The sequence below is a fragment of the Sus scrofa genome, chromosome 9, assembly GCF_000003025.6.
Source record: "Sus scrofa isolate TJ Tabasco breed Duroc chromosome 9, Sscrofa11.1, whole genome shotgun sequence".
Taxonomy (NCBI): domain Eukaryota; kingdom Metazoa; phylum Chordata; class Mammalia; order Artiodactyla; family Suidae; genus Sus; species Sus scrofa.
Window position 1 is genome coordinate 50868679 of NC_010451.4, and position 23686 is coordinate 50892364.

The 23686-nt window shown below is 41.9% G+C and overlaps 2 protein-coding genes across 2 annotated transcripts; one reads left to right on the forward strand and one right to left on the reverse strand.

The window, feature by feature from the left end:
- Positions 410-1405, reverse strand: LOC100515746 (olfactory receptor 10S1-like). Its single transcript, XM_003129994.1, has one exon. It carries the CDS (start codon positions 1403-1405, stop codon positions 410-412), a length of 996 nt encoding a protein of 331 aa, XP_003130042.1.
- LOC106504899 (olfactory receptor 8B3-like) lies at positions 12174-13109 on the forward strand. Its single transcript, XM_013979507.2, has one exon. It carries the CDS (start codon positions 12174-12176, stop codon positions 13107-13109), a length of 936 nt encoding a protein of 311 aa, XP_013834961.2.

Below are 23686 nucleotides of genomic sequence, written 5' to 3' on the forward strand. Positions count from 1 at the left end.
CTGCATCCTCCTGGATTCTAGTTGGGATCTTAATCCATTGAGGCACAACCAGAGCTCCTGTTATCAGTATTTTTAAAATATGTAGCAACTATTTAATACATTTATTTCATAAAAGGCAAAAAATTCATTTACTAAAATAAACGAGGCATGATTAGCATTTCACATACCTCTGAGCCATACAATTGAGAGGCTGGAGAAACTCTGGGTGTCTCTCAACCCTATCTTTTGGCTTTATAGATGAAGTGTTTGTGACAGACACTGAAACAGGTCACTTGGCGGAAGGGAAGGGAAGGCGTTCCTGGCTAAGCTGAAACTCAGTTCTTCTGATTTCTACTTGAAATATGTTCCCTGCCCATTTTGATAAGGGACTAGATGCTTTCCTGGCAAAGTCAGAGAATCGCCGTGCAGGTCAGGGTGGTGGGTTGCCTGCAGGAGACTCTGGCGAGCCTTGGCCTAGAAATCTTCTCAGAGCCCGCTTCACCTCCCTGTTCCGCAGGGTGTAAATGAAAGGATTGAGCACGGGGGTGACTATGGTGTAGAAGACAGCGGAGGCCCCGGCTCCTGCTGCCCCGGAGCGAGGCTGCAGGTAGATAGACACCGGTGGCATGTAGTACAGGAGCACCACCGTGAGGTGGGAGGTGCACGTGGAGAAGGCGCGCTGCCGGCCCTCGGCAGTGCGGATGCGCACCACCGCCGTCACGATGAAGCTGTAGGACACGACGATGAGGATCAGGTACCCTGCAGCCACAATGCCAATGTTGGCCAGCATGACAAGCTCGTTAATGGTGGTGTCTGCACAGGCGAGCTTCAGCACAGGGGGGATGTCGCAGAAGAAGTAGGCAATGTGACGAGGCCCACAGTAGGGCAGGTGGAAGGTGAGGGAGGTATGGATTGCAGAGTGAACAGCACCTAGGCTCCAAGTGATCCCAGCCAGTCCCGCGCACATCCTCCTGTTCATGGCCGCTGGGTAGTATAACGGTCGACAGATAGCCAGGTAGCGGTCGTAGGCCATGACTGTATACAGGAAGCACTCGGTGCTGGCCAGGAAGTGGAAGCCGTAAAGCTGTAGGGCATAGCCCTCAAAGGAGATCACCTTCCCATCCAGAGTCAGGAGGCCATCCATGACCTTGGGCACTGTCACTGTAGACAGCCATGCATCCAGGAAGGAGAGGTGCCCCAGGAAGTGGTACATAGGGGAGCAGAGGTGAGGGTCAGAGCCCACGGTTATGAGAATGAGGAGATTCCCAGTTATGGTGATTCCGTAGATGAGCAGGAAGAGGAGGAAGAAGAGGCTAGGATGTTCAGCTGTGTACATCAGACCCTCCAGGAAGAAGGAGTCCACCACAGTCTGGTTGGGGTCTTCTTTTTCCATGAGCATCTTCTTGCCCAGAGAGGAAACTGACATCAACAGACATGATCCGTAATAGCCTTTCCTCTTGCCGGAAACATCATCGGCCATTGAGTCATGTCATCTTGGTCCTGCTTCATCCGTGAAAGAAAGATACACCCTTTCTGGTCACTCCTTTGACTTGTCCTGGTGTTTTCTTGCTGTGCTTTCAAAACGGGCTTTTCAATATGGGATCCGCAATCTTTGGGGGGCACGGAAAGGGCTGTGAGGGTTATTTGGAAAAATATACTCTCTAGATAATGGTAATATAAACAGGGGTTATAAGTCTTACTCTCATGGAGCATATATATATTTTTTGCAAATAGTCCAGAACCGTGATGCCTCTGCTCTCCCAGGTTACTCTGCATACTGAAGCTCTGGATGACCAGGTTCTTATTGTCTTGTGTCCGCAGAGTTGCATCTTATCTTCTGGGAGACTTGCCCAGAGTTTGGGTGTTATTACATCAGCCAAGAACACAGCAGTCCCATCCATTCTTCACCTAGAGGGAGTTCTTTAGAATTTTGGCTCCCCGCACCCAACTCTCAAGTGTATGACAATGAAGCCTTAGAGAACTGACTGCATAATTACCAGGACAGATTGTTTAGTATATATCACACTCTTCCGGTAAACCTTTATTTCAACCTTTTGGGAAATGTTTTCCTATTCCTTCGTTGTTGAGCCTGAAATGAAATTTGAGTTTTCTTCTATCCTTTTAATCCATTAACTCTTACACATAATTAGATGTTGCCTTATATGAACATTTTCTTTAAACTGCTTATTCCTGTTGTATTTTAAATTCCCATAGGTTTTACCTAACCCTGTTTGCACGATGGTGTTTTATGTCCCAATGCTCACTTGTTTCTCTAATGTAGCAAATGTTTCTATATTAGAAGATACTTTGTCAGTCTTCTTAAAACGCCATGTTTAATTTATCTCTCTCCTTTACTATTCCTCTCTGCCTAAAGCAGAAATGGACTCTGTTCAGTGTTCAACATCAACTGCAAACTCTTTCCATTCTTGTCACCAAATCTGTATCTTCTGCAATCGCCTGAAGAAACTCCTCTTACCTAGGGATGCTCTTTGCCTCATCTTCTCAATTTGCCATAATCTCTGCCTGGTCTCATTGCAGCATCTTATGACATGAATGGAATTCTGTTAATCTCTGCCTTCAGAAAGCTACCCTCTATGGCCAAGTTTGAACATTTACGTTCCTCTAGAAGCCCCTTATAAATATTTTTACCTCACACCAATTTTTCATTCATGACATGCATAGTATTTATGATAATTATTGATCATATCTAAGCATGTACTGTCTTGGACTATTTTAGTGTTCCTTAGGCGTATGTCGTGTCTTCCTAAGAGGAACATAGGGAAAACATCCTATGCCTTATCTAGTTTCTGCTTAATGTTTTTGGGATAGAGAAGTAGAAATTGCAAGGAGCCGAGTTTATTTGGATGCTTCTACTTAAGTTTAAATCACTGGTCAATAAGAAATAATCCCTACTCATTCATTGACAGAGAGTGATCACGGTGCTTAATTTCTTGTTTCCTCCCTTCATCAAATTCAAAATTGGAATTTCAAAAATTTGTGGTGGTTATTTTTACTTAGGATAGAGTAGAACTCATAGCATATGACCTTAAATTTCTTCATACTCATTAATTTATTCACTGCAATGGTATTTCCTATGATGCTCCTGATGAGAAATTATATAGCTTGTCCCTGAACAAATTCAGTAATGGAGTAATCCCTGTTTCACAAGACAGCCCATTTCAGTGTTGGGCAGATCAATGTATTATAATGTCTTTTATATCAGTCGCATATATATATCCCCGATATTTCGACCAATTGCGTTTAGACTTGTCCTCTTCGTATCTATGGAATGGATAAATGGTTTTTTTTAAAGACAAGTGTTATTGGCTGTGGAGAAACTGAAACTTCTCTATGTTCCTAGAGAGAATGTAAAATGGTAGACCCCACTTTGGAAAACAGTTTGGAAGTTTCTTAAAAAGTTCAACCTAAATTTACCGTATGATGTAGCATTTCCGTTTTTAGAAATCTACACAAGTGGAATGAAAACTTATGTCTATATATAATGTAAGTGTTTATAGCAGGATTGTTTGTAATCCTTAGAAACAATCATGGAAACAGTCATGTTTGTTGTTCATCAGCTGGTGAATGGATTAAAAAAAGAGTATATTGCCTCGGGAGCGGCCCAAGAAATAGCAACAACAACAACAACAACAACAACAAAAAGACAAAAGACAAAAAAAAAAAAAAGAGTATATTTGTACAATGAAGTATCATCCAGCAATAAAAAGGAACAAAATAGGTAATGCAGTTTATGAAATGGATAGAACTCAAAAACATGACCAGAGGCAAAAGGTCACATGTTGTATGTTTCCATTTTTAAAATGTCCTATTAAGACAGAACTATAAAGAGTGAAAGTAGATTAGTGGATGCCTGGGACTCAGATGAGAATGACTACAAATTGTCATGAGGGGTCTTTCTGAAGTGATGAAAATGTTCTAAAATTGGATTGTGGTAATAGTTGCACAGCTTTGTAAATTTACTAAAATCATTGAATTTTAAGTTTAAGCAGTTGGATTCTATGGTGTGTAACATACACCTCAAGGAGCTATTTAAAAAGAAAGAAAGAAATCAAAAGAAGGAAAGTTGGAGTTCCCGTCGTGGCTCAGTGTTAACGAATCTGACTAGGAACCATGAGGCTGTGGGTTCGATCCCTGGCCTCGCTCAGTGGGTTAAGGATCCGGCATTGCGGTGTGCTGTTGTATAGATTGCAGATGTGGCTCAGATCCCTCATTGCTGTGCCTGTGGCATAGGCAGGTGGCTACCGCTCTGATTAGACCCCTAGCCTGGGAACCTTCATATGCTGCAGGTGCAGCCCTAGAAAAAAGACAAAAAGGAAAAAAAAAAAAAAAAAAAAAAGAAGAAGAAAAAGAAGAAGGAAAGTCGCCAAGCAACACAAAACATGATTTAAATAAATGGAGAGATACGAAGTTCCCATTGTGGCTCTGTGGTAACAAATTTGACTAGGCATCATGAGGTTGTGGGTTGGATCCCTGGCTTTGCCCCGTGCATTAAGGATTCTGCATTTCCGTGTGGGTCGAAGACACAGCTTGGATCTGGTGTCGCTGTGTCATAGGCTGGTGGCTATAGTTCTGATTGGCCCCCTAGCTTGGGAAACCTCCATATGCCGCGAGTGCAGCCCCAGAAAGCAAACAAACAAACAAAACACCAAATAAATAAATGGAGAGACATTACTTGTTTAAGGATAAGTACAATGACATACTTAAATTCTTTCTAATTTTAAAAAACTGATTTTGAAATATTAAATTACAGAAAAAAATTAAAAAGCGGGATAGGGAGTTCCTGTCGTGGTGCAGTGGTTAACGAATCCGACTAGGAACCATGAGGTTGCAGGTTCGATCCCTGCACTCGCTCAGTGGGTTAAGGATCCGGCATTGCTGTGAGCTGTGTTGTAGGCCGCAGACATGGCTCGGATCCTGAGTTGCTGTGGCTCTGGTGTAGGCTGGCGGCTGCAGCTCCGATTGGACCCCTAGCTTGGGAACCTCCATATGCCGCGGGAGCGGCCCAAGAAATGGCAAAAAGATAAAAAAAAAAAGTAGGATAGAGTTCACATACACTTTGAGCCAACTTCCCCTAAAGTTGACAACTTAGAAGCCACAGTAACATTATACAAATCAGGAAATTAGCATTAGCATCTTAGTATAAACTTAACTATAGACCAACATGACGTTTCACCAGTTTCCCCCCCAAATCCTCTCTTTTCCAGGATCCAGCACAGGATCTTAGTCTTCTTTAATCAGACAATCCCTCATTTTTTCCTTGTGATTACTGACTTTTACCTGTTCAATGAGTACTTGCCAATCATTTTGTAGAACGTGTCTCAATTGGGGCATGTATAATGCTTTTTCCTGAGTAGATTGTGCATTTTTTAGCAAAGATACCACAGCCGTGAAGTGACTCCTTCTCCAGATATACATCATTTCAGGGTATATGTGATGTCACTATGCCTAATTATTGGTTATGTTAAGTATCTTGGGGGCGGTCCTTTGCCACTATGCTTATATTCAGTATCTCCCCAAACTTTCACTCATGGATTTTGGAATCATCCATGTATTTTGCCTGGAAATATTATTACAATTTTGTTTGTCTAATGGTGTTTTAAAAATCATTCCCTCCACCATTTCTGCATTAATTGGAATTCTTCTTTAGGGAAGAACTCTTTCTTCTTCCCACTTATTTATGTATTCAATTGTTTATATTGATAGAGAGTCACAGATATGTGTTTTATTCTGTGATTAAAAGTAATGCCGGAGTTCCCGACGTGGCTTAGTGGTTAACGAATGCGACTTAAGAGCCATGGGGTTGCGGGTCCAATCCCTGGCCTTGCTCAGTGGGTTATGGATCCAGCATTGCCATGAGCCATGGTTTAGGTCGAAGACAGGGCTGGTATCCCACGTTGCTGTGGCTCTGGCGTAGGCTGGCAGCTACAGCTCCGTTTTGAGCCCTAGCCCGGGAATCTCCATATTCCTTGGGTGCGGCCATAGCATAGACAAAAAGACAAAAAAGAAACGAAATAATTGATCTTCATCAGATTTTTTCATTTTGTTCTTCTTTTAGTCACTGTCTCTTCTGATCACGTTGTTTTCCATATTGAAAGAAAAATGTATCTCAGCAGGCAAACACTTTGGGAAGCTTTGTAGGTGGTATCGAGTGTGTTCAATCTGTTATACATTTTAGAGTATTTAAGGTGGCCCATCTTTTATTTAATGTGATTCAAAATACAAATGAAACCTCTTTCGATCTCAGACAAATCTCATTCTTTAAAACTAGGTTTCATTCTTTTGGATGATTTTGCAACAATTATCAGAAAGCCATAGGCATACGGATTGTAAAAGTCAAGGTTGGCCAGGTTCCAGGAGGGTCAAGATAATTTTTTAATCATTGCATTTAAATACTTTAGAGCTCTATGGACTTCTTTCAAAAGGGAGGGATACGCCAGAGAAAACAAGTCAGTTGTCTTACAAGTACAGCATGGAATAGAATGTGTAGAGTTTGGTTCTATTTAACATTTGAAATGGGATGAAAGAAGGTGTCCCCAAGCTGAGAATCAAACAGGGAAGCCGTGGGCCTCCCCCTTGCTTGCATGCTTGCAGGACAGAGCTGTTTCTAAGTCAGTGAGAAAGCTTTGGTTTTCTAGGCCTGATGGAAATGGTCCTCTGAGTTTAGGACCAGAATGTCCCCTGACTACATACTGAATTGGTTTGATGTAAACTTCCTCTAAGGGAGCTACTGTGACTGCTCAGGGTCAGGCTTGGAATGAACAGGAAGAGAGTGCCCTGTGGTTAAGACCTGAGGAAAACTGGAAGTAACAACAGTTCTGATTTCTATATCCCTTCAATTCCTGACCCCCCACTTATTGCAACTCATGGTACAATCCTCCTTATACTTTTTCCATACACACATACACACACACACACACAAACACAACACAGGAGTGTCTTCAAGTCTTGTATTTTATGGGGTCACTGCCTATCATCAGCTCCATGGCACACAACCCACTTTTCATCTTTGCAGGCACATTCAGGTCCGTGGCTCCTGGCGCCAGTGCCTGAGGGCCAAGGCTAAGCAGGAAATGCTTGTTGAATCCAGCAAGAGGGAATGGTTGTTGAAGTGGTCATCCATTGCATTAGGTAACAACTAGAGCAGCAAACAACACTCCCATTTTGTGCCCATATTTGATGATGTGTGTAATGGACTGTATGTCTGAACTGAGAGAAAATCATAAAGGTAGTGTTTCTCATTAGGGTGTAGTAGAGTTGCGTGCTGCCCATGGACACTTTCACATCTGTCTTATGTACTCAGAATTGTCCGTGCAATTTGATTATGATGAATTGATGTCCACATTGAGGACAGATAATATTTTTCCCAAGTCTGGTACAGCTGATTTTTCTCTCAAGAACAGGGACTTTTCACTGATATTCAGCCTGGCACCAGATGAAGTAGTTTCTTTATATGCGGGGTGTGTTGTCCAAATTACGCAACTTTACACAGTAAAAGTTCACTCAGTGTTGGTCAGCTTTCCATTCTGAGGCAGCGATTCCCCTCTTCCTGGGTGAGTGGGAAGCAGGTGGAATCCCCTGGGCGCTTTAAGTCTCTCTGTGACGTAAAATGTAATAGACCCACGTTAGACATTAATGTAGAGAATGCACAGGGTGTTCTGATGGCTCTTAGAGGTTGTGTTGCCTTTTTCCCAGTCCTATCGCCTCTGCCAGGCTATGTGTTCCTCAGGAGAGAACTTGAGGAGATTAAGGAAGGGGGTCCTGGTTACAATTCCACAGATAAGGAAGCTAAAGCTCAGAGAAGTTCATGGCTTTTTCTAAATTACAGTTGAGAAGTGGTACGGCTGAGACCAGGACTTGGGTATTCAGATTCTCAATAGCAGGTTTAAAAACCTTATACTGAATGTACCAGTGAAACATGGACAGTGGTTTTAGTGCATGAAATGCTTCTGGATACAAAAATAGGTGCAAACATTAGAAATTAAGGAAAATATCTGTAGCGTATCCTTCGCATTTCATTGATAGGTATTGCTTAATTTAGAATATTAGGGTGGTCTCCAACAGGCATTGTTACTCACAGGCGCTTGCTCAGCGCCAGAGTCAGCAGTAAGTTTTTCCTTTCAAGATCTTTTTGAACCTTCAGGTCAGTGATATTGACAAGCACTGGTGTGATTAGCGCATTCTGCTCGCTGTTCCCCTCTTCTTGCATAACATACATTTCCCAGACAGACATTCTCGCAGTGAGACGTAGCAGGTGACTGAGTTCTAGACATGATGGACATAATTCCAGGGCTGTGGTGTGCCCTTTGCACATCCTCTCTGTGCTGATCACATGACATTGAGGCCCTACTTTGGTGATAAAGCCAAGAAGGAAAAGCTAGAGAGGTATCGAAGTAGAGTCAGGATGGAGAATGGAATACTGGAGGAACCTGCCATTAAGTGGGATATAGACAGGGTTCTGGTGTGCTTGTAGTTATCTATTTATCTATCCTCCTGGTGATTCTTACCTTTCCATTTGATAATACATATTGGAAGCATGTTTTTTCGCTTTTTTTTTTTTTGGTCTTTTTAGGGCTGCACCCTCGGCATATGGAGGTTCCTAGGCTAGGGGTGGAATATGAGCTGCAGCTGCTGGCCTACAGCAGAGCTTCAGCAACATGGAATCCGAACCACATCTGTGACCTGCACCACAGCTCACGGCAATGCCGGATCCTTAACCCACTGATCGACGCCAGGGATCAAACCCACAACCTCATGGTTCCCAGTCGGATTCCCTAACCACTGAGTGACAATGGGAACTCCAACGTTTGGGTTTTCTAAGCATTCACATGTGTATTTTTGCTGAGTTTCGCAATCAATTAAGGTTAGAAAACAATGATGACATTTTACTTAAACTAAACATCAAACTAATCCATAAGCCAAGATTGAAAATAACAATCCAAATGTATGGAATCAGCCCTCCTAGTCAGGTCAGCTCCCACGGTGGAAATCAGCACAATTGAGAAATAGGTTCAACATATTCCAGACCAGTCCAAGGCAGAGAGAATCCTTTTACCGTATTCAGTGAAGAATTTCCAGCAGTGCCTGTGGGTGGAGGAAAGTCAATGAACAAGCGCATCATGTATATTTGTAGTCGATGTACAACCTTACGTATTTAACTTAATGCTCTGGGAAAGGGGAGCTAAGTCTCATTCCCTATTACATAAGTGTATTTTCTCTCACTTTCTCCATGAAGTCTCTCCTAAAAGACCTTCTTCAGGCATTTTTCAACTGGAATATAGGTGATGTACACTAGTATGTTAGCTTCGGATGGATAACATGGTATGTATATCATAGCGCTTTGACCTTTGAGTACATTATGAAGAGGGAACGGGATAGACTGAGTTTGGGGTTAGTAGATGCAAACTGTTGCCTTTAGAAAGGAGAGGCAATGAGGGCCGAGAAACTTCCAGATGCCGTAGGCAAGGCCAAAAAAAGTAAAGAAATAAAAAATTAAAAATTGCGGAGTCGGAGTTCCCGTTGTGGCACAGCAGAAACAAAAGTGACTGAGACCCGTGAGGTTGCGGGTTCGATCCCTGGCCTCGCTCAGTGGGTTGAGGATCCAGTGTGGTTGTGGGCTGTGCAGTGGTGGCAGACGTGGCTTGCATCCTCTGTTGCTATAGCTGTGGTATAAGCCATAGCAGCTGCGGCTGCGATTCGACTCCTGGCCTGGGAACCTCCATATGCCACGGGTGTCACCCTAAAAAGCAAAAAAAAAAAAAAAAAACGCAGAGTCAATTGCATATGTTTATATTGCAGTATAGTTCAGTTAACACCTAAAAAGGACCTGAGATTGTATGGTGCCTGAGGGCAAAGGATGGAGGTCAGTGTGGCTGCAGACTAACGCTTAGTACATGAGAGATGTGAAAACTATTCTGAAGGTTTTCAACAGAGAACAGTCGAGTTGACAGAATTACGTATGGCGTGCCTCCTCTGTGCTGTGTAGTATGCACAGCACCACAAAGGACGTAGTAAGAGATGTTTGTCTTTATAGAACTTAACAGTTTATAAAGGATCCTAGGAATTAAAGCGGAAATGTCTCAAGTTTAATGATGGGAGATGTCTTGGAAACTTTGAGAAGATAAATCATGCTGACAACTGACATTGGCTGACTGTGTACCATGTGCCAAGTCCTGTTCTAACAGTTTTGTGTACTGTTTTTCATTTACTCATAAAGGCAACCCAGTGAAAGAGATGCTATTGTTCTCATCACTCTTTTAGAAATTATGAATCTGAGGCATGGAGAGTTCAAGGACCATGCTCCTGTCAGTGAGCATGGGGTTAGGATTCAAAGCCATACAGTCCAACTCTACAGCCCCCCTCTTTTCTGTAATGAGAAGGACCCGATGACCTCACTTAAGGAAATATGACATTTGGGATGCAACTGGACTGTCATCTAGAAATTTCTAATAGATGTTTCAATGTAATAACTGTAAAAGGGACAAAAATGTAAATTATTTTTCTATTTAAAAAAAATTTTTTTTTTTGTCTTTTGTATTTTTGGTGCGGCCTCCATGGCATATGGACGTTCCCAGGCTAGGGGACTATTTGGAGCTACAGGTGCCGGCCTACACCACAACCACAGCAAAGCCAGATCCGAGCCATGTCTGAGACCTACACCACAGCTCACAGCAACGCCGGATCCTTAACCCACTCTCGAGGCCAGGGATCGAACCCACAACCTCATGGTTCCTACTTGGATTTGTTCTTGCTGTGCCCTGACGGGACCTCCTTTGTTATTTTTCTGACATAATGGATGAGGGACATAAACTGAGTTAGTAGAGTCTTGGCACAACTCAAAGTTATGCATTTAAGAAACCAATAGGCAGACTCTGGAAAATTTCGGTTTAGGACATTGGAAGACACTGCGAAAACACCTAACACTAGATTTCCTTAAGAGATAAAGAAAATAGGAAAATAAGAGTTAATTTTTGCCTCTGCCTTGGGAATGTAGAGTCCCTGAAGTGACATGTAGACTGGATTACAAGACTGAGTCCCTAAGGAACAAAAGAGAGTAGATGGTGCATGGTGTAAATATAATCCCCTTACTTCTCTTACACACATAGACTCTAGTGCCCTGGGGAGAGCCTGAGCAAGCTTCTACCCTGTATTTATTCAATTGTGCTTGGTCCTTAAATGCACATTCAGTCTTCTGTGTCTTATCAAGTGGCAAACCTCGTAACAATGCGATTTATTTTTCCTTGCTGCTTGAGAAGACTCAAAATCATAATCTGACAGTAATATGTGTAGTTCAGAAAGATTCCAGGGCGTATCTGAAATGAAGTCTGGGTTGCATCCTGTTAGAATCAAAAGATCCACTGCCCCTGAAGGTGGAACTGCCTTTCCAGGACCACAGGGCAAACAGCAAGGATAAGACAGCTCGAAGGTTGCTGACTTAAGGACAGTGAGTTTCTGAATACTGTTGATATTACCATCCTTTTGGTTTTGAGATGGAAGACCAGGGATGTGAGATCTGCCAGTTTCTTTCCCACTTTGTGCAGTCCTGATGTTCACGTGCCACTGTTGGGAGAATGTGTTTCGGGGAGATCAGAGGGTATTCTGAGATGAGGAGGCTCAGAAAGTACAGTATCTCAGTCAATAAGTTCCCCCTCTGTGGGCAGACTCTCAGGCTCCCACATGGGTCAGTAAGTAAACTTCTCAGAGCTTTTGGTCCCTTGGTTTTGGTTAGAGACAGTGTTCTTGGTTCTCACCCCAGCAGGTCTAATCTGCATTAGAGGCCAGCCCCAGGCAGCTGGGGTCTCTGCCTATAGTTTTCCTGGTGAGGAGAGGGGCTTTGGTGAGATGAGAGAAGGACTTTCTGTCCTGGTCTGTCCCTCTCTCTTACCCCTTAGTTTTGCCTAGCAGCCGTGTTTGCATATTGCAGCACTGCCTTCCCTCTGTGGGCTAAGTCTGTGATGCTCTTTGTTTTCTTGAGCTTATCAAGACTTTAAAAGGGAAAGTCCTTGGCATTCCCAGTCATGATAATGATAGGGGCAGATGCTGTGGGTCCTGGCTGGGCTAGTCTCAGCCATGCCCAGTCTATACACCCTCTTGTAGGGGGAGCTGTTGTGAGGAGAGCTGAGTTGACCTCTAATGTAACCCTTTCCTCCTGTGTCCCCAGATCCTCTTAGAGAAGAATGGCTCCTGGAAATGGTTCATTTGTGACTGACTTCATTCTGGTGGGCTTAACGTACCATCCAGCTCTCCAACTTCCTTTGTTCTTGCTGTTCCTAGCAATGTATATGGTCACTGTGCTGGGAAATTTTGGCTTGATCACAGTAATTGGGCTGAATTCACACCTGCACACCCCCATGTACTTTTTCCTCCTCAACTTGTTCTTCATAGATCTCTGCTATTCTTCAGTACTTACACCAAAAATGCTCACACATTTCTCATCAGAGAAAAAGATTATCTCTTACCTGGGGTGCATGACTCAGCTCTACTTCTTCTGTTTTTTTGTCGTTTCTGAAGCATATGTGCTGACATTAATGGCGTATGATCGCTATGTGGCCATCTGTAACCCCCTGTTGTATAACATTGCCATGTCCGCTAAAGTGTGTTCCAGCCTTATGCTTGCTTGCTACTTGATGGCACTTTCTGGTGCCATGGCTCACACTGGATGCATGCTGAGACTGACCTTCTGTGATGCAAATACCATCAACCACTACTTCTGTGACATCCTTCCTCTGCTCCAGCTCTCCTGCACAAGTACCTACATCAATGAAATGATAGTTTTCATTGTGGGAGGCATCAACATCAGTGTGCCCAGTCTCACCATCTTTGTCTCTTATGGCCTCATCCTGTCCAACATCCTTCACATCAGCTCCATGGAGAGCAGGTCCAAAGCCTTCAGCACCTGCAGTTCCCACATAATTGCAGTTTCTCTATTCTTTGGATCGGGGGCAATTATGTACCTCCGACCATCATCTTCTGGGTCTATGGATAAGGGGAAAATCTCTTCTGTCTTTTATACCAATGTGGTTCCCATGATGAATCCCTTAATCTACAGATTTCGGAACAAAGATGTTAAATTTGCTCTGCAAAAAACCCTGAGGAGAAGATTCCGGTTTTGATTAGAATCTGTGTCTGTGGGTGTCGTCAGTGGGTAGGAGATTCAATGTGTTTATTGATAATATTTTTAGTGGCAGTCTTCTTACCTTATTTCTTTCTCCTCTTGGTGAAGGAAGTTTGAGCCTTTCTCAAGCTTTTACAATTTTTTAGTGTGGGTCTTTATAATCTGTGTTTTCCATCATGTTTCTTATTTAAGAAAAATGTTAAGAAGTAAGCTCATCTTTGTTTTATTTTTAAAATTATAATCATGTATTTTCCCTTTTTCAACTTGGAAAAGCAGAAATGGTTCTGCTAATGATAGTAAAGTAACACGTTTGGCTTTTTAAAATCATTTTGAATGATTATAAAGTAATATGTTGTGCATTGGGTGGTTTCATAAATGCTGCTCGCACCGTCGGAAGCATGAATGAGATAAGCTGTTTCTCCACTTCTCCTTCTCCCTGCAGTTGTCAGGAATATGACACCTTTTTTTTTTTTTTGTCTTTTTCCCATTTGTTGGGCCACTCCTGCGGCATATGGAGGTTCCCAGGCTAGGGGTCCATTCAGAGCTGTAGCCACCGCCCTATTCCAGAGCCATAGCAACGTGGGATCTGAGCTACATCTGCAACCTACACCACAGCTCCCGGCATCGCCGTTCCTTAAGCCACTGAGCAAGGCCAGGGATCGAACCCGCAACCTCATGGTTCCTAGTCGGGTTCGTTTACCACTGAGCCACGATGGGAACTCCCAGGAATGTGACTCCTTTGGATGCCTGTGTTTCTCAGTTATAGCCGATTCCATAAAGACTCTCCTCAAATACACCCCACTTGCAAGCTGTGAATATGATGCATTTACAAGCTCCTTTCATATGTACCTCAGAGATTTCATATTCATCTCTACATAGAAGTAGCACATTTGGTGTTCAACACCTATGTATTATATGGAAAGAACACAGAACGTCGGAGAGGTTAATGATTTACTTAAAGTCACACATGTTCCTTATGAAAAAGTCTAGAATAAATGCTTATTCTCCTGATTTCAGGTCTACTACTCTTTCTAGCATACTTTCTGTCTACTTTATTTAAGTTGTACATTTAGAAATAGAAGGTATAAGCAAACTTTTTTTTGAAAGCAGACTTTCGGTAAAAAAAAAATAGTGTGAAATGAAGTATTTTCAGGGTCTTGTAATTCAGAGAAGAGGGTGTGGGAGGAAAAATTTCCCATGAGCGTGTCCTAGCCCACCATGCAAAGAGACACAGTCAGTACATAAGAAGTCCCTCAGAGGAATGAACAGTGAGATTTAGAAAGTGCATTTCCTTCTGAATTTGTATTGTGCTCAGGAGAGTATTGTCATAAGGTCTTGATTAGCACTTATTATACACAATGATCCCACATTAACAGCAGTTTGGCGAAGGAAGACCAATTTGTGGAGAACTAGGTAGAGAGAGGACAATCTCTTAAGGAGATAAACTAGTGGTTGGTAATTGAAACTCAAATTAGGAAGAATGAATAGAAAGTAAAATGATGAGAAAAGAAAGTGTTCTGTGCCTCTCTTCTTATTTCTGAAGGCTTTAGAAGTATTGTGGGTATCACAGGATTTCTCAGGATCGAATAAAACTACGTTAAATGGATGTGGGAGTTCCTGTCATGGCCCAGTAGAAACAAATCTACTAGCATCCATGAGAACGCAGGTTCCATCCCTGGCCTTAATCAGTGGGTTAAGGATCTGGTGTTGCCATGAGCTGTGGTGTAGATTCCAGATGCAACTCAGATCTGGCATTGCCGTGCCTGTGTTACAGGCCAGCAGCCATGCCTCTGATTTGACCCCTAGCCTGGGAACTTCCATGTGCCACAGGTGTAGCTCTAAAAAGACAAAAAATAAATAAAAATAAATAGTTACGATGGAACTGGGAACAACAACAACAAAAATTCCTCCTGTTTGTTGGTTTCTGTATGCTACTCTCATAGAGAGTTTTTAAAAATTAAAATACAGTTAATTTTCAACATTGTCTCATTTGGAGTTTTTTAAGCTACAGAATCCTCAAGTTGTGCTTGAGAGAGCAATGTTAATTTGAAAGAATATGTGGTTAAGAAGTTCATTTTTACAGTGTCTTTTTTAGAAAAGTATGTTGAGTTATTTTTCTTTCGAGAAAATAGGCAAAGAGATGACCACTTGAAAATCCTTAACATGATGTCAAGAAACAATTTAAACATGTTCTAATATGAGTACCATAACATTTGCTAGTTTACTCTTTTATTTTTCTTATCTCCACTAACTGTTTAGGTATTTTGAAATTTGTCATAGCCAGATTGTTGGCTCTCTTGTTTGTTTTTAGATTTTCATTGCTAAATGCTCGACTTATGGTTTTAAATAACGGCTCACGTCCCATCCCCTGATCCAATATTAATATGCTTGATATTCACTTAACGAGTTCATTGATATTAAGCAATTGATCTTGGTCAGATTTTTTCATTTTGCTGTTCTTTCAGTAACTGTCTGTTCTGACCACTTTGTTTTCCATATTGAAAGAAAAGTGTGTCTTAACAGGCAAAGACTTTGGGAAGCTTCATAGGTGGCATAGATTATGTTCAATCTGCTATGTATTTTATAGTATTTAAGGTGGCTCAAAGAGTGGGTTACAATTGACCATTCATCTTTTATTTACTGCCAATAAAAATACAAATGAAAAACCTCTTTAAATCTCAGACAAATCTTCTTCTTGAAAATTAGGTTTCATTCTCTTGGATGATTTTGCAACAATTATCAGAAAGCCATATGCATACGGATTGTAAAAGTCAAGGTTCACCAGGTTCCAGGAGGGGCAATTTAATTTTTTAATCAGTGCATTTAAATACTTTAGAGCTCTATGGACTTCTTTCAAAAGGGAGGGATATGCCAGAAAAAACAAGTCAGTCGTTTTACATGCACAACATAGAATAGCCATGTGTAGATTTTGATTCTATTTATCAGTTGAAATGGGATGAAAGAAGGTGTGGGGTAAAATATGACTCTGTTGAAGTTGTCCCCTAGCTGGGACTCAAACAGGGAAGCCATGGGCCTCCCCCTTGCTTGCATGCTTGCAGGACAGAGCTGTTTCTTAGTCAGTGAGAAAGCTTTGGTTTTCTAGGCCTGACAGAAATGGTCCTCTGAGTTTAGGACCAGAATATCCCCTGACTACATCCTGAATTGGTTTGACGTAAACTTCCTCTAAGGGAGCCACTATGACTGCTCAGGGTCAGGCTTGGAATGAACAGGAAGAGAGTGCCCTGTGGTTAAGACCTGAGGAAAACTGGAAGTAACAGCGGTTCTGATTTCTATATCCCTTCAATTCCTGACCCCCCACTTACTGCAACCCATTGTACAATCCTCTTTATATTGTTTCTTGACACACACACACACACACAGACACACATAGGAGTGTCTTCAAGTCTTGTATTTTAATGAGATCCCTGCCTATCATCAGCTGCATGGCACATAACCCACCTTTAATCTTTGCAGACACATTCAGGTCCGTGGCTCCTGGCTCCAGTGCCTGAGGGCTAAGGCTAAGCAGGAAATGCTTATTGAATCCAGCAAGAGGGAATGGTTGTTGAAGTGGTCATCCATTGAGTTAGATAACAACTAGAGCAGCAAACAACACTCCCATTTTGTGCCCATATTTGATGATGTGTGCAATGGGCTGTATGTCTGAACTGAGAGAAAGTCACAAAGGTAATTTTTGTCATTAGGGCGTAGTGGAGATGCGTGCTACCCATGGACACTTTCACGTCAGTCTTATGTACTCAAATTATTACTGCAGTTTGATTATGATGAATTGAAATCCATATTGAGGAAAGACAGTATTTTTCCCAAGTCTGGTACAGCTGATTTTTCTCTGAAGCCCAGGGACATTTCACTGTATATTCAGCCTGGCACCAGATGAAGTAGTTGCTTTACATGCTGGTTTGTTGTCCAAAACATGCACCTTTACCCATTAAAGTTTCACTCAGCATTGGTCAGCTTTCCATTCTGAGGCAGTGATTCCCCTCTTCCTGGGTGAGTGGGAAGCAGGTGGAATCACCTGAGCCCTCTAAGTCTCTCTGTGACATAAAATGTAATAGACCCATGTCAGACATTAATGTAGAGAATGTACAGGGTGTTCTGATGGCTCTTAGAGGTGGTGTTGCCTTTTTCCCAGTCCTATCGCCTCTGCCAGGCTATGTGTTCCTCAGGAGAGAACTTGAGGAGATTAAGGAAGGGGGTCCTGGTTACCATTCCACAGATAATGGAACTAAAGCTCAGAGAAGTTCATGGCTTTTTCTAAATTACAGGGTTTTTTTAAATTTTATTTTTACAAAAGGAATTTTATTTCAAACGCATAAGGGAACATTTACATTTGAACAAAGGGATGAACAGGGGTCTTGCAAAAAAAAATATTCATGAACTTTTTCCTTCAAATTTTTGAAGCAAAAATAACCAAAGTTGTGCACTATTGCTTTAGGAAAGGGAAGGGAACAACGAGGTGGTAAAGGAAGGAACACAGTCAACTTAATATCAACCAGGAGAAAGTAAAGTCACTCTGCTCAGCTTTGAATTTACAAATATTAAAAAGAAAAAGAGAACTAAATTACAGTTGAGAAGTGGTAGAGCTGAGACCAGGACTTGGGTATTCAGATTCTCAATAGCAGGTTTAAAAACCTTATACCGAATGTACCAGTGAAACATGGACAGTGGTTTTAGTGCATGAAATGCTTCTGGATACAAACATAGGTGCAAACATTAGAAATTAAGAAAAATATCTGTAGCGTATCCTTCACATTTCATTGATAGGTATTGCTTAATTTAGAATATTAGGATGATCTCCAACAGGCATTGTTACTCACAGGCGCTTGCTCAGCGCCAGAGTCAGCAGTAAGTTCTTCCTTTCAAGACCTTTTTGAACCTTCACATCAGTGATATTGACAAGCACTGATGTGATTAGCGCATTCTGCTCGCTGTTCCCCTCTTCCTGCATAACATACATTTTCCCAGACAGACATTCTCGCAGTGAGACGTAGCAGGTGACTGAGTTCTAGACGTGATGGACATAATTCCAGGGCAGTGGTGTGCCCTTTGCACATCCTCTCTGTGCTGATCACATGACGTTGAGGCCCTACTTTGGTGATAAAGCCAAGAAGGAAAAGCCAGAGAGGGATCGAAGTAGAGTCAAAATGGAGAATGGCAGACTGGATGAAGGTAGCATTAAGTGGGGCGTAGACAGGGCTCTGGTGTGCTGGTAGTTATCTATTTATCTATCCACCTGGTGATTCTTACCTTTCCATTTGATAATAAATTTTGGAAGCACGTGTTTTCGCCTTTTTTTTTTTTTTTTTGGTCTTTTTAGGGCTGCACCCTCGGCGTATGGAGGTTCCTAGGCTGGGGGTCAAATATGAGCTGTAGCCGCCGGCCTACCGCAGAGCTCTAGCAACATGGAATCCGAACTACATCTGTGACCTGCACCACAGCCGGATCCTTAACCCACTGAGCGAGGCCAGGGATCAAACCCACAACCTCATGGTTCCTAGTCGGATTCCATAACCATTGAGCCACATGGGAACTCCGACGTGTGGGTTTTCTAAGCATTCACATGTGTCTTTTTGCTGAGTTTCACAATCAATTAAGGTTAGAAAACAATGATGACATTTTACTTAAACTAAACATCAAACTAATCCATAAGCCAAGATTGAAAATAACAATCCAAATGTATGGAATCAGCCCTCCTAGTCAGGTCAGCTCCCACGGTGCAAATCAGCACGATTGAGAAATAGGTTCAACATATTCCAGACCAGTCCAAGGCAGAGAGAATCCTTTTACCGTATTCAGTGAAGAATTTCCACCAGTGCCTGTGGGTGGAGGAAAGTCAATGAACAAGCGCATCATGTATATTTGTAGTCGATGTACAACCTTACATATTTAACTTAATGCTCTGGGAAAGGGGAGCTAAGTCTCATTCCCTAATACATAAGTGTATTTTCTCTCACTTTCTCCATGAAGTCTCTCCTAAAAGACCTTCTTCAGGCATTTTTCAACTGGAATATAGGTGATGTACACTAGTATGTTAGCTTCGGATGGATAACATGGTATGTATATCATAGCACTTTGACCTTTGAGTACCTTATGAAGAGGGAACGGGATGGACTGAGTTTGGGGTTAGTAGATGCAAACTGTTGCCTTTAGAAAGGATAGGCAATGAGGGCCAAGAAACTTCCAGATGCCGTAGGCAGGGCCAAAAAAATTAAAGAAATAAAAAATTAAAAATTGCGGAGTCGGTGTTCCCGTTGTGGCACAGCAGAAACAAAAGAGACTGGGACCCGTGAGGTTGCGGGTTCGATCCCTGGCCTCGCTCAGTGGGTTGAGGATCCAGTGTGGTTGTGGGCTGTGCAGTGGTGGCAGACGTGGCTTGCATCCTCTGTTGCTATAGCTGTGGTATAAGCCATAGCAGCTGCAGCTGCGATTCGACTCCTGGCCTGGGAACCTCCATATGACACGGGTGTCGCCCTAAAAAGCAAAAAAAAAAAAAAAAAATTGCAGAGTCATTATACCTCTGCAGTGTATTTCAGTTAACACCTAAAAGACCTGAGATTGTATGGTGCCTGAGGGCAAAGGATGGAGGTCAGTGTGGCTGCAGACTAATGCTTAGTACATGAGAGATGTCAAAACCATTCTGAAGGTTTTCAACAGAGAACAGTCGAGTTGACAGAATTACGTATGGCGTGCCTCCTCTGTGCTGTGTAGTATGCACAGCACCACAAAGGACGTAGGAAGAGATGTTTGTCTTTATAGAACTTAACAGTTTATAAAGGATCCTAGGAATTAAAGTGGAAATGTCTCAAGTTTTATGATGGGAGATCTCTTGGAAACTTTGAGAAGATAAATCATGCTGACAACTGACATTGGCTGACTGTGTACCATGTGCCAAGTTCTGTTCTAACAGTTTTGTGTACTGTTTTTCATTTACTCATAAAGGCAACCCAATGAAAGAGATGCTATTGTTCTCATCACTCTTTTAGAAATTATGAATCTGAGGCATGGAGAGTTCAAGGACCATGCCCCTGTTAGTGAGCATGGGGTTAGGATTCAAAGCCATACAGTCCAACTCTACAGCCCCCCTCTTTTCTGTAATGAGAAGGACCCGATGACCTCACTTAAGGAAATATGACATTTGGGATGCAACTGGACTGTTATCTAGAAATTTGTAATAGGTGTTTCAATGTAATAACTGTAAAAGGGACAAAAATGTAAATTATTTGTCTATTTAAAAAAAATTTTTTTTTTTTGTCTTTTGTATTTTTGGTGCGGCCTCCATGGCATATGGACGTTCCCAGGCTAGGGGACCATTCGGCGCTACAGCTGCCGGCCTACACCACAACCACAGCAAAGCCAGATCCGAGCCATGTCTGAGACCTACACCACAGCTCACAGCAACGCTGGATCCTTAACCCACTCTCGAGGCCAGGGATCGAACCCGCAACCTCATGGTTCCTACTTGGATTCGTTTCTGCTGTGCCCTGAGAGGACCTCCTTTGTTATTTTTCTGACATAACGGATGAGGGACAAAAACTGAGTTAGTAGAGTCTTGGCACATCTTAACGTTATGCATTTAAGAAACCAAGAGGCAGACTCCGGAAAATTTCCATTTAGGATATGGGAAGACACTGAGAAGGAACCTAAGCACAAGATTTCCTTATGAGATGAGATAATAGGATGATGGGCATTAATTTTTGCCTCTACCTTGGGAATGTGCAGTCCCTGGAGTCACCTGTAAGCTGGATTACAAGATTGAGTCCCTAAGGAACTAAAGAGAGAATATGGTTCATGGTGTAAATATAATCCCCTTACTTCTCTTATACATGTAGACTCTAGTGCTTGGGGGAGGGGCTAAGCAAGCTTCTACCCTGTATTTATTCAATTGTGCTTGGTCCTTAAATGCACATTCAGTCTTCTGTGTCTTTTTTTTTTTTTTTTTTTGTCTTTTGTTGGCCGATCCCATGGCTTATGGTAGTTCCCAGCCTAGGGGTCAAATCTGAGCTGTAGCCGCCAGCCTACACCAGAGCCACAGCAACTTGGGATCCAAGCTGCATCTGCAACTTACACCACAGTTCAGGCAACACCGGATCCTTCACCCACTGAGCGTGACCAGGGATCGAACCCACAACCTCATGGTTCTTAGTCGGATTCGTTAACCACTGCGCCACGACAGGAACTCCAGTTTTCTGTGTCTTATCAAGTGGTAAAGCTGGTGAGAATGCGATTTATTTTTCCTTGCTGCTTGAGAAGACTCAAAGTCCTAATCTGACAGTAATATGTGTAGTTCAGAAAGATTCCAGGGCATAGCTGAAATGAAGCGTGGGTTGCATCCTCTTAGAATAAAGGAACCATTGCCCCTGAAGCTGGAACTGCCTTTTCAGGACCACAGGGCAAACAGCAAGGGTAAGAGGGCTCAAACGTTGCTGACTTAAGGTCAGTGAGTTTCTGAATACTGCTGATATTATCATCCTTCTGGTTTTGAGATGGAAGACCGGGGATGTGAGATCTGCCAGTTCCTTTCCCATTTTGTGTCATCCTGAGAGAATGTGTTCCAGGAAGATCAGAGGGTATTCTGAGATGAGGAGGCTCAGTAAGTGCAATATCTCAGTCAGTAGGTTCTATCTGTGGGCAGACTCTCAGTCTCCCACATGAGGGAGTAATGTAACTCCTCTGAGCTTTTGTTCCCATGGTTTCTAGGAAGAGAGAATCCTTTTGATTCTCACGCCAGCAGGTCTAATCTGCATTAGAGGCCAGCCCCAGGCAGCTGGAGTCTCTGCCTACAGTTTTCCTGGTGAGGAGAGGGCTTAAGGGAGTGAAGAACGGGTTTCTGTCTTGGTCTGTCCCTCTCTCTCTCTCTTTTCCTTCTTACCAGTTTTTTTGTTTATTTTTACTTTTTTACATAATAAAGTACATATATTTAAACGCAGTTACATTCACACAGATTATTATATCATGGATCTTAAGAAACAGATTATGTGACTCCCTCTGGCGAAGTGGAATGAAAACTATGCTGAGACAAATAGGAAATTTATTCTATACTTTGTCCCATTTTGTATGGCTTTCATCTTTACTACTTAGTATTATCTATTATGTTTCAATTTTTCTTTAAAAATTCGCATGATATTAAAATTGTGTATATTATGCAACTAAAATTTATAAAGAAGAAAGCCTTATATACTATTGAATGTTTTATATAGCATAATAAAAAGAATAACTTAACTGGTAAGAATAACAACTTAATACACCCTCTGAAAATAAGTAAAATATAAAATGCATAAATTGGTTAAAAAAATAGTGTGACTATATAAATATGTCCTCACAATTTGTTACATCTTATTGATTCTTCAACATAGGCATTACACCATTCTAGGTGATGTGATAAAGAAGACATTATAGACCTTACATTGTACCATGGAGAGAAATGGTTATTAATAATACAACTGTAAAGCTGTATTATTTAATTGTACAGTGTCAGTGTTCAATTATAATTATCATAAATTCTTTGATGGAGAGGAAATCAGAATCAGATGTAAGAAGACTTCAGCCTTCCAAGAATGATGTCAAATGACCCCCTTCATGGTGGATTATGCACTTATTTACTATGAGATATATTTCTTCTCCAGAGATTCCTTGTTTGAATATCACTTGTAGATGTTTGGTTTGCAGTTATTCTGAAGTTTTGATGTAAGAGTCTATATGCACATGAGAGTGGTTGAAGTTGTTGGTCTCTTAATTGCAAGTTCATCTTCAGTGTCCTGCATTTGTAGCCACGACTTCTCTTGATTTCGGATTTTGGTGGTACAATTGTGCCTGGATAACTTCACGCCTTTACTGGTGAGCCTTGTCATTTGTGGAATTTTTGTTCCCTGTTGTGGCCTTTTCTTTTCTGCCTAGAGAAGTTCCTTTAGTATTTGTTGTAAGGCTGGTTTAGTGTTGCTGAAATCTCTGACTTTTGCTTTTCTGTGAAGGTTTTGATTTCTCCTTCAAATCTGAATGAGAGCCTTGCTGGGTAGACTAATCTTGGTTGGAGGTTTTTTCCTTTCATCACCTTAAGTATATCATGCCACTCCCTTCTGGCCTGCAGAGTTTCTGCTGAAACATCTGCTGATAACCTCATTGGGGTTCCGTTGTATGTTATTTGTTTCTCTTCCCTAGCTGCTTTCAAGATTTTCTCCTTGTCTTTAATTTTGGTTAGTTTGATTAATATGTGTCTCGGTGTATTCCTCCTTGGGTTTATTTTATATGGTACTCCTTGTGCTTCCTGGATTTGAGTGAGTGGTTCCTTTCCCATGTGAGGGAAGTTTTCGGCTATTATCTCTTGGAATATTTTTTCTGTCCCCTTCTCTCTCTTCTCCTTCTGGCACCCCTATAATATGGATGTTGGTGCGTTTAATGTTGTTCCAGAGTTCTCTGAGACTCTCTTCATTTGTTTTCAATCTTTTTTCTTTTTTTCTGTTCTGCATCTGTAATTTCCACTAATCTGTCCTCCACCTCGCTTATTCGTTCTTCTGCCTCCTGTATTCTGCTGTTAACTGCTTCTAGTGCATTTTTTAT